Genomic DNA, 12,716 nt, shown 5'->3' on the forward strand with positions numbered 1-12,716 from the left:
TATACTTTTTAAGGTCTTTGTAATCTGTGTGGGTTTTTTACTAGAATTTTAGTGCAAAGATTCCATTTTTAGTGGTACTCTTTATTGGCTTACTTAAGATTAAGGTTGTAGAATACATTGGCATTGTGCAATACCTGAGGGAAAAAACCTAATATGTTCCAAAGGCTTGCATCTTTAATAACTTGATAGCCATTGAAGAGTATCATTTTAACTCAAAACTTTCAATACCAATTGAAGGCTAACATGGTACAAGACTCTAATACAACTAAAATGTTAGTAAATATCCTGTATGTGTATGATGTGTACTTGTATTGTATGCAAAGTACTTGGATTATCATTAGGAATAAGCTAATGTTACCTGTAGCCTTTGTCCTTACACATTTATTCTGTTTCAAACTCAGCTTTTTGAAAGTTCTAATGGCAAAACACCATTCTAGAAAGTGGTCGTCAGGCATACTTTGCCAAACACAGATCAACATAACCACAGGAATAAACATAACCACCAATCACGTTTAACTTCTGTAAAACTAAGAGGGGTATATGCTAATGCCAGGAGCCTAGCTAAAAAAATGGATGAGTTGGAAATGTTAGTACACGAGGATGACATAGACCTTGTGGGAATAACAGAGACTTGGTTCGACCCCTCACATGACTGGCTGGCAAATATCCAAGGGTATTCAGTGTACTGGAAGGACAGGGTAGGAAAAAGAGGGGGAGGAGTATGTCTCTACGTCAAGAATAATGTAAAGGTGATTGAGAGGAGTGATATTACGGAAGGGATGAGTATGAAGTTAGAATCCGTATGGATAGAACTCCATAGGGAAGGAGAAAAGGGAAAAGTAATTGTGGGGGTTTGCTATAGGCCACCTAAACAAGGGGAGGAGGTAGAGCAGGAATTTTTAGCACTTTTGAGTAAAGTGGCAAAGCTAGGATCAGTCATCATATTGGGGGACTTCAATTATCCCGACATTGACTGGGGAGAGGGGACTACACACTCACATAAGGGCCGTCTATTCACGGAAACCTTACAGGATAATTACGTCACAGTTGGTGGATTCTCCTACTAGAGAAAACGCAATCCTGGATCTATTGATCACTAATGACCCAGACCTAATCTTGGAGGTAGGTGTCCAGGACAACCTGGGCTCTAGCGATCACAGGATGATCACATTTAGCGTAAATAACAATATAGCAAGGCAAGTGGGGAACATAAGAACCCTTAACTTCAGAAGGGCAGACTTTCCAAAATTGTACTCGTTGATGGAAAGGGTAAACTGGGATCGAACCCTGGGATCCCTGACCACAGAGGAAAAATGGGAATGCTTTAGGAACATATTAAGCAAAGGCATCTTGCAGTGCATTCCTATGGGAAATAAATTTAGAAGGGACAAAGCCAAACCTGGCTGGCTAAACCAGAGCGTTAAAAAACTTATTAGGGGAAAAAAATTGGCCTTCAGGAAATATAAATCAGAGGGCACAGTATTGGCTTTCGACCAATACAAGGAGGCAAATAGGAAGTGTAAACACGAAATCAAGATGGCTAAAATAGACTTTGAGAGACAAATAGTGGAGGATAGTAAAAAAAACCCAAAGAAATTCTTTAAGTATATCAACAGCAAAAAAACTAGGGCAGAGCATATTGCACACATAATTAACGATGATGGGAGGATGGTTACAGAGGACACTGAAAAAGCAACCGTGCTGAATGCTTTTTTCTCGTCAGTCTTTACACAGGAAAAGGAGGGTTACACTGACCCTGACTGTATGGTTAGTAGTAATACACAGGACTTGCCACTATGGCTAACAGAGGATGAAATCAGGGAAAGGCTGGATAAACTTAACACAAACAAATCACCAGGCCCGGATGGCGTACACCCGAGAGTACTCAAGGAACTCAGTAAGGTCATATCCAGACCACTGTTCCTGATCTTTGCGGACAGTATTAGGACAGGAGATGTACCAGGGGAGTGGAGGAAAGCAAACGTGATTCCGATATTCAAAAAGGGTCAGAGGCATATACCGGGAAATTATAGGCCTGTCAGTCTGACATCAGTAGTATGTAAACTTCTGGAGGGGATGATAAGGGACTATATCGTAGAGTTTGCTAAGGACAACAGCATCATCAGTAGTAACCAGCACGGGTTTACAAATGGGCGTTCTTGTCAAACCAATCTCTTAACATTCTACGAGGAGGTGAGCTGTGAGCTAGATAGGGGCAGACCAGTCGATGTGGTGTACCTAGATTTTGCTAAGGCGTTTGATACAGTTCCCCATAAGCGCTTAATTTATAAAATAAGGTCTGCAGGTATCGACATCAGGGTTTGCTCTTGGATACGGAACTGGCTAAAAGGGCATGTCCAAAGGGTGGTAATAAACAGCGCATACTCAGACTGGTCTGAGGTGGTAAGCGGGGTCCCCCAAGGCTCAGTCCTAGGACCAACCTTGTTCAATTTATTCATAAACAGCATTGAGGAGGGGATCAGTAGTTCAATATCAGTTTTTGCAGATGACACAAAATTAGGCAGGGCAATAACAGCACAGCATGAAGCAGATATCCTACAGAATGACCTGGACAAAATAACGGAATGGGCAACGACATGGCAAATGAGGTTTAACGTGGAGAAATGTAAGGTTTTGCATATGGGGACTAGAAACATAAAAGCACAATACACGTTAGGAGGGGAACCCTTGGGAGAATCAAAAATGGAGAAGCATCTGGGAGTCTTGGTTGATGATAGACTAGGCAACAGCATGCAATGTCAAGCGGCAGCTGCCAAGGCTAGCAGAATATTAGCATGCATAAAGAAAGGGATGTATTCCAGAGATAAGACTATAATCCTTCCACTTTATAAAACTCTGGTCCGACCTCATCTAGAGTATTCTGTCCAGTTCTGGTCACCAGTTCTCAGAAGGGATGTGTTGAAGCTGGAGAGGGTCCAGAGAAGGGCAACTAAACTAATTAGGGGATTGGAGGACCTTGGTTATGAGGAGCGTCTGCAATCGCTTGATTTATTCTCCCTGGAGAAGAGACGCATGAGGGGGGACATGATAGCAATTTTTAAATATCTCAATGGGGATCTAGGCTTAGAAAAAAAAAAGCTGTTCAGTCGAAGGGATTGCATGAGGACTCGGGGGCATACAATGCGATTAGAGGAGAAGCATTTTAACCTCAGGCAACGTGGGGGGTTCTTTACTGTTAGGGCTACAAGATTGTGGAATTCTCTACCACAAGAGGTGGTTTCTGCAGGTAGTATGGTGGCTTTCAAAAGACTACTAGACGTACATCTCAAGGATCAGAACATTCAGGGGTATGCGAGATGATTACAGCCACACACACCTACACAGGTTGAACTGGATGGACTATTGTCTTTATTCAACCTCACCTACTATGTAACTATGTAACATTTTGTTACCACAAAACATCTACTTTATTAGAAATACCACACCTTAGGAATGAATCTTAAATTAATTTGATTTAAATAGGCATGGGATATAAAAAACAAAAGGCCAAAAAAAAAAAAAAAAAAAAAAAAAAAAAACAAAAAACAAAAGGCCTTTGCAAAATTAGTACAATTAAGGACTCACACAATGTCATGACTTTCTTTCGCTTTGAAATTTCAGTGTTAAAAAAATATATATTTAAGAAAAATAAGTATCACCCTGTTGGCTGTTTCTGAAATTCCAAGCTGTGCCTGCTGCACACATGATAACAATGTCTTACGCTCCCAGTTAGAAAGTAGCAGGTGGACTGAGAATCCATGGTGATATGCAAAACTAGAAAGACAGTGAAGACATTTAACTACAAAAGTGAAACTAAGAGGTTCAATTCATAAAGGCAAATAGGCTGCTCATGTGTCCCTTAGCTTAGTGGATGTAATGTAAAAAAAAGTAAACCCAACCCCATGCACAGAAAATTAAAAAAATAAATAAATAAATAAATAAATAAATATATATATATATTTGCTAGCACATGAATAAATGATTGAAATCAGAATTTGCTAAAACCCCTTGCAAAATTAAAATTTCCTTGCCAAGTGAATAACCTATGTGCCTTTAGTAAAGCAATCCCTAGAATTCAATTGATGTTTGGATACACCAGTATGCAATAACAATCTAAATAATCAGTTCTGGGCAGACTTTTTATATAAATACTTTTCCCTTTTACCATTTAGTAATGACAAGAAAGTTAAAAAAAAAAAAAAAAATCATTGAAACATAGAAGAGGGATGGCAGAAAAAAAAGAACCAATTGGTCCATCAAGTCTTCCCCTTTTTTCTCTTTTTTTCTAACTTTTTACAGTTTTTTCCTAGCATGTTTAAATCCACTTACTGTTTACTGACTAACTTTTCGTACTGTATGCTGAAAGTCTATTTAAAGCATCAACTACTCTTTTGGCATAATAATACTTACAAATAAAAAAACAAATGAACTCACCTTTTGTATAATCTGCATATCTGCAATTTTCTACATAATCTAGAAAAATTAAGAAAAATAATGGTCTTTCCCTACAATGCGCACAATATGTTTATTTTCTTTTTGGCTTAAGATTATATATACAGTACAATCCAATGTTCCTACACATGTCTTGCATAAAGTAATGATGAATTTGTTTTTTAAAAGACAAGTAATAAGGATATTATACACAAAGAGTGCGTGTGGGACTATCATTTTTAATGCAGTATGCATGAGCCTTATTGCTGTTAGTTATCTAGGCATCACAAAATGTCTGGAATACTGTTGAACCCCAGGAATAATTGGCTTCAAAGAATTAAACTTTCTGTGTAAATATTATCCAAAGCAGCTCAATCATTTATCCTTAAAGTGGTTCTAAAGCCTCAAGGTTTTTCACCTTAATGCATAGAAAAAACCTTCTATGCCGTAGCTCCCCCAGACCCCCCCCCTTTTTCTTTCCTGAGCCCGAACCGATCCAGCCATGTGCATGAGTACAGCGGCTCCAGTCACTGTCTTTATCCTCATTGGACAGGTTGATAGCAGCAGGAGCCATTGGCTCCCACTGCTGTCAACCAAATCATGTGACTCGGGAGCTGGGGGGGTTGAGTTCCACTGCACAGCTGCAGGACTTGGGAGCGAGCTTGCATGGGTTCCCCCAGGAAAAGCGGCTTTCCATGGGGGCACCTGATGAAGAGGAGGGGCCTGGAGCGATGGCAGGCGACCCCAGAAGAAGAGGATCAGAGCTGCTCTGTGCAAAACCATTGCACAGTGCAGGTAAGTATAGGCAAGTGTGTTATTTTTCATAGAAAAAAAATCTAAGGTTTACAACCACTTTAAGGCCTCATTCACACATCCGTCAAATTTTACAAGGGTTATTGCACATACCTCAGTATACTTGCATATAGATACGTTTAAATGCATAAAGACGTGCATGAGTAAATTATTTGTTTTTTATGATCATTTATTTTTCTTCTTTGTTTAGACTTAATTTATGTGCTTACAATTACAAACAGGTATACATGCGTTTATACACATAAGCACGTAAAGTGAATGTTTTTAGATGCAGATTTTTGAATTCTTTGATATGGATCATATTTTTGCAACTGTGTGAATGGCTCCATTGAAAATAATGCAGCTGTATTCAGATTCATAAATAAAAAACACTCTAGGAAGAGTTGCTACTAAAATTGGAACAAAAATGGAAATCCATTTGCAATAATATCATCCAGCAATGTAGATCCATCATCAGTTATGTCAATCTGCCACCTGACAATGTTTGCGGACTGTTATGATGACCCGCTGCACTACAGCTGTTAAATGACAGATCCCTGGCTGCTGAATGTAAATAAACAACCAGGATCCTGGTTGAGGGGACATCATTAACCAAACTTGCTGTCCTTCCTATTCCTGGCCACCCAGGATGAATGCCTGGATAAGAGTGTGGTTGGACTTTTAACCACTTGCCTTCTGTGCACTTAAACACCCTTCCCATCCAGACCAATTTTTTGCTTTCAGCGCTCTCACACTTTGACTGACAATTGCGCGGTCATGCTACACTGTACCCATATGAAATTTTTATCATTTTTTTCACACAAATAGAGCTTTCTTTTGGTGGTATTTAATCATCTTTGGGTTTTTTATTTTTTACAAAAAAAAAGAAAAAAGACAGAAAATTTTGAAAAAAAAAAGTTTTTCTTATTTTCTGCGAGTAAATTTTGAAAATAAATAAATTTTTCTCCTTCACTGATGTGCGCTGATGAGGTGGCACTGATGCGCACTGATAGGCTGCACTGATAGGCACTGATGAGGTGGCACTTATGGGCACTGATGAGGTGGCACTTATGGGCACTGATGAGGAGGTACTAATATGCCGCACTGATGAGCACTGATAGGCGGCACTGATAGGAGGCACTGATAGGCGGCACTGATGAGCACTGATAGGCGGCACTGATGAGCACTGATAGGCGGCACTGCTGGGCACTGAGAGTTGGCACTGCTGGGCACTGGGAGGTGGCACTGCTGGGCACTGAGAGATGACACTGAGAGGTGGCACTGCTGGGCACTGAGAGGCGGCACTGACGGGCGGCACTGATGGGCACTGACAGGCGGCACTGATGGGCACTGGCGGATGGCACTGATGGACACTGACGGGTGACACTGATGAGCACTGATGGGCAGCACCATCAGTGCCCACACTCAGTGCCCATAGTGCTGCCAGTCAGTGCTCATCAGTGCCTAGATGAGCAGGCACTGATGGGCACTGACTGGCAGCACTATGGGCACTGATTGTGGGCACTGATGGGGGGGCACTGTAGGCGGGCACTGTGGGCAATTTGTGTATGTGTTTTACCTCTTGTAATCAGGGCACTAGTGATCGGTGCCCTGATTACATTTCTTCTGTGTCCCTGGCGCTGTGAGGCTCCCCCTCCTTCCTCACACTGCAGGCTCCGTGTGAGGAAGGAGCGCCGGCGATGAGAGATGATCTCATATGTTTACATATGAGATCATCGCTCATTGGACGGCCCGATCACGTGGTGAATGGCCGCTGTGATTGGCCATTCACCACGATCTGTGATCGGCTGTGTCCAAGGGACACGGCCGACACAGATTTTCCCCGATGCGCGCTCTCGGGAGCGCGTGGGGAGACTGCTTCTGGGAGGCCGTTTAAAAACGGCCTCCCGAAAATTCGAGTCCGCGCTGCAGCCGTATATAGGCTATAGCGCGGACCGGAAGCAGTTAAGAGGACCCCAGGCTATTTTTTTTTTGTTTTTGTTTTAAAGAACAATAAACATTAAACAACAGAAACAAATGCAAGGGTATTCTACAACACAAAGAGTTAAAATTTATTTTTTTGTTAAAAATAAAAAATGCAAACAGCATCCCCTGATGGAAATCAATTGGCATTTATGTCGCTCATTGCTATAGATGCATCATCAGTCATGACAACCCACTACCCAAGGATGATTCCCTGCAGCCCATTAATGTTTCTCCACTGCCACAATGACCCACCAATAGACAAGGACAGAATACCCAGAGCTGCTGTAATGTAAACAACAGCTCCGATTCTGGGTGCCATCACTGACCAAATCATTATATAGCAGCTAGAGATTTGAGAGGTATGCTTGGCAGTTCAGCAAACTGCAAATAGTCTGAGTTTGGGTTGAACCTACATTTGACCCAAACCAGAAGCTCATTCCTAGTGATAAAATAATGGCATATATAAAATTGCTGCCAGGGCTGTTTATACTGTTTACAATATAAGTCAATAAATCAACATATAGGCATGATTAACCTCTTGCCGACCGCTCCACGTACATGTACTGCAGGGTGGGGGCTCCTGTGCACAGAATCACATACAGATACATGCCCGCCACCAGTGACCTGCTCCTGTTGTGATTGAACACAGCAGAAGCCAACCAGTGGGTCCGGTAGATGCTGTGTCCACTGGGACCCACTGATTGTCCGAGGCACAGGCAGATCTGCCTATGTAAACAAGGCAGATCACCGTTCTGTGACAAGGGAAGGCAGTGATCGTGAGATTCTGTTAAGCAGAAACACAGATCTCTGCCTTCCCACAGTACATGGACCTCCCACACAGTTAGCAATGACTCCCTAGGAAAACATTTAACCCTTTGATTGCCCCTAATGTTAACCCCTTCCCAGCCAGTGTCATTAGTAGAGTGACAGTGCATTTTTTTAGCACTGGTTACTGGTTCAAAAAAAAGTGTCAGTTAGTGTCCGATTTATCCGCTGCAATATTGCAGTCCTACTATAAGTTGTTGATCGCTGCCATTACTAGTAAAATAAATAAAAATAAATACAAATTCCATAAATATATCCCATCGTTTGTAGACACTATAACTTTTGTGCAAACCAATCAATATACACTTATTGGGATTTTTTTTTTTTTTTTTTTACCAAAAATATGTAGCAGAATACATATTGGCCTAAATTAAAAGAGAAATTCGATTTTTTTACATTTTTTTCTCGGATATGTTTTATACAGAAAGAAAAGAAATATTGTTTTTTTTTTTTTTTTTTGAAAATTGTCTGCCTTTTTTGTTTATAGCACAAAAAATAAAAACCACAGAGGTGATCAAATACCACCAAAAGAAAGCCCTATTTGTGGGGAAAAATGACATAAATATTATCTGGAGCTGAAGCGATTAATATTTTTGATTTAAAGTCTTTGATTTGTCACTCATTTCTTACTACTAATAAAAAAAGGTTTAATACGACCATGCATGGACAAGGCTGCCTTACCTTTTAATGTCCCTCAAAATAAATATGCTGTGATTAGAGATCAATGTGGCCAAGGTTATGGCTCTGTGGTAGCATTATACCACAAATATGGTACATATTCAACAGTCACCAACCTTTATGAAAGGTTTTTTTGAAAAACATTTATCCTCAGCTGATGCTTCCATACTGTTATGTTACCAGAGCAGTGAAGCCAAAGCCTTTAGTATTACTACAGTTGACCTTACTGCTTTACTACTACTCTGTAGCCCAAAGGAAAAAAATGGCAGCTTCCATCCATAACTTCACATATCAGTATTCTGCTTTTGTGACAAATCCAGTTTAACATTCACTTATGTTTACACTTATGATTATTTAGGTTAATCATCCTGTATCACTCTCAGTTCATTATCTTACTGTGAAATGTCATCAATTGCAGAGTAAGCCTGTTTGAAACTCTAGAATTGTATAACTTTGTTTGACTTTGTCTACATTTTTTTTACAGCATGCTTGAAGATGACCTAAAGCTAAGCAGTGATGAAGAAGACAATGAGCAGGTATTATTGTTTCTTAATATATCAAGATATATAGACTAAATGTGATTTTTCAGCTCAAATCATTTAATCTACACCTAGCATTAAAGATCTGAAAACATTACAGTAGATAATTATCTTTTATCCAAAATATTCATGTCACTACTTGTTATACCAACTACATGCAAATATAGTAAGAAAATATATTGTATAAGTGGTACATGTTTAGTGCCTACTCCAGTAATTCTTTGATTTATTTGTAGCTAAAATAAAATTGTAATCATATGCCAGCTGCCTGCATTACCTGCTTGCTTCTTACAACTGGTAGGAATTCTATGGGGTCCATCCTTATCTGGAGATAACCCCTTACCTCCAAAAGCTGTAACATTTCTTGCTTAGATTTATGTTGAACAATATGGTCACCTAAAACTGGTTTAATAAACATTAATTTCTATGGAAAAAATCCCAGTGAGATCAGTTACAGCTGCGTGGCAATAACTATACCATCTGCCCTCCTATCAGATGCCAATTTGTGGCAGTTCAACAATATCCTATGCTAAAGTTGACATTGCTGTTTGTATGGTATCACCAAACAAACAGCACATTCTGCATTAGAATAATATATAACAAAATATTGTGATTAGCAGATAGTCAAAAACAATACTTTTCAACTGACATTTTTTTAGGGATTATGTGGACAATCTTGATTACAATTTGTGAAGATTTTTGCCTCATAATAATTGATATACTCTGTACCCAGGGCTACTACCACATACTAATGCATATCAGGTCTGGCATGCATTCTTTTATGCATGTCTGCACCTTTCAAAGTGTGCACATATCTACAATCAAAATTCTGCAAAGAAGCGGTGTAGTGTCCCACATACATACATTTTTCCAGGATCCCACTGTAACTGTTATTACTTATACAAGTAGAAATATCTCTTCAGTGGATTATTTAATTATTATTGGTACTTATATAGTACCATTCATTTACTCAGTGCTTTACATATATATATTGTACATTCACATCAGTCCCTGCCCTCGAGGAGCTTACAATTCAAGGTCCCTAACTCACATTCATACATACACATACAAGGGCCAGTTTAGACAGGAGCCAATTAAACTACCACCATGTGTTAGGAGTGTGGGAGGAAACTGAAGTACCTAGTGCAAACCCAAGCAAGCACAGGGAGAGCATGCAAACTCCAGACAGGTAAGGACATGGTTGGGATTTAAACTGACGATCCTAGTGCTGCTAGGCGGAAGTGCTAACTACTTAGCCACTGTGTTGCCCAACTAATGTCTCATTTATGATAATTATATGGATTACTCCATATAATTTTTATAAACAGGACATTAGTTGGATGCAGGAAGTGGAAAATACCAATATAGATGAGGAGCAACCTCACTTCATACACTAGGGGTATAGGGGATGATGGCTGTTTGTGACATCCTTTAACTGTCTATGTGCTTGGACTATTTCTAAACGAGGTCAGTGGCTACTGAGGGGCTTAGCTGACTTCCCTGAAGTCACCCCCCTGCTCCAAATTTCAGCCTGTTCACATCCCTAAACTGGCTCCAAACCTTTCCTCCTACACCATCTACAAAATATCCATTCATAGGTCTTGACAAATCCCTAGAAATGTAAACTGATACAGGATTTTGTGAATGGCGGAGAAGGAAATGTTTGGAGCCAGTTTAGGAATGTGAACAGGCTGGAATTTTGGGCAGTGGCATTTTGGGCTTCGGGGACATCAGCTAAGCCCCTCAATAGCCCTTGACTTCATTTAGAAATAGTTCAAGTCTGTAGACAGTTAAAGGATGTTGCAAACATCCATCATTCCCTATACCCCTACTGTAGGACATTTTCCTCTTCCTACATCCAACTAATATCCTGTTTATGATAACTATATGGATTAAAACAAGGATGAGATTTTACTATTTGTATATCTAATAGCATAACTGTTTCAGTGGGATCTTGACATATCCTTTTAGGAAAAAATTATGTATGTGAGACACTACTTCAGTACTTTGCATATTTTTTTTTTTTTTTTAAGCAATTATTTTTTATTAAGAACAAACTTTTCACAACAAGGTTATAGTGTACATTGTGGGTTACAAGGTTATAGTGTACATCCTTTGTAGGACATGAAATAAACAGATATTCCAAACAATGGAAAACGATGCCTAATAATGAAGTCCATCATTTGACAATAAATGTAGCATTCCATAACCAAAACTGGGGTACAAGGGAAGCAGAGAAATAGGAGGGGAAAACCAGGGAGAGGGGGGAGGTTGATGCCGTCTTTAATAAGGATAATCATACTACACATTACACATCAGGGTTTTTTCGATATCCACATATGCCATAGGTTCCAGTATCTATCATATGCCTGTCCCCGTCCATCTTTGTGAGCCAGCAATTTTTCATAAACTGTGTTCACCTTGACCATGCCAATGACCTCTGAGGCGTTAGGCGCCAAGTTTGACTTCCAGTTTCTAGTGATAAGAATCCTAGCAGCTAGTAGAATATGTGTCACTATCCTAGAGGCCTCTGGAGGGTATCTATCTATGCCCAAATTGAGTGTAGCCAAGGCTGGAGAAGGCGGGGATAGTTCACCCATGACCGCCGAGTACTTTGCATATTTTGATTGAAGATATGTGCATACCCTGAAAGGTGAAGAAATGCATAAAAGGATGCATGCCAAACCTGATAGAAAACCTTGATTGGTAACATTCTAATAGACTCCTATATTTCTGGATGGTTGGCAACCCAGCTTAATAGATGCCAAGTAAGACCTAAATATTGTATAATCCATTCCCTCACAAAACATACTTTCTTTATTTGGTTTGCTTGGTTAAGTCACAAGTATGTTTGTTTCCCATACAATATACTTTACTGTTCAAAACAATTTATCATTTCTCTTTGCCATTGTCTGGTCAGGTTTTACTTATTTTAAACATTAAAAGTCCATATATAAATTATTTCTTGTGTCTATTACACTGGAAATATTAATAGCTATTCCAGGCATACCATTAAATCTGCTTTCCTTTGCTGCTTAATGGGGTTAGTTTAGATTAGAAGGAGCACTGAAAGTGAGGGGTTAGATCTGGAATCAATTTTCATTTACAGTTGAGCAGCGGCTATTGATGCTCGGCTCACTGCTCAATAAAAGATCTAAAGATATAGACTTCATGTTTTTCTTTCAATAGAAGCAGCATAATCAGTTTCAAATGTTTTTGCCAAGACACGAGTATTGACATTTTTTTATTTAATAACTGTCTTTTAAGTCCAGAGTTATCAGCAGCTTGCAATGTTTCAATGATTTTTTTTTTTCCTTTACTCTCTCAAAATCACGCTGACCATGGCAAAGGATATTTATAGGGCTGGTTCATTATAACAAGTAACCATCTGTTTAACATTCCAGATGGGAATTCCTTCATTGTTAGGCTGTATGCTGTACAGATTTAAAACTTTTATGACAATAT

The 12,716-nt window shown here is 39.5% G+C and overlaps 1 protein-coding gene across 1 annotated transcript in view; it reads left to right on the plus strand.

The window, feature by feature from the left end:
• AFF2 (ALF transcription elongation factor 2) overlaps positions 1–12,716 on the plus strand; it is a 775,685-nt gene that overhangs the window by 552,772 nt on the left and 210,197 nt on the right. Inside the window, exon 8 of the mRNA XM_082263635.1 lies at positions 9,197–9,248. Coding sequence (XP_082119761.1) covers positions 9,197–9,248 — 52 coding nt within the window. The remainder of the gene's footprint in view (positions 1–9,196; positions 9,249–12,716) is intronic.

This window comes from Pelophylax lessonae (genome assembly GCF_965119305.1).
Source record: "Pelophylax lessonae genome assembly, chromosome: 7".
In the NCBI taxonomy this organism is placed as follows: Eukaryota; Metazoa; Chordata; class Amphibia; order Anura; family Ranidae; genus Pelophylax; species Pelophylax lessonae.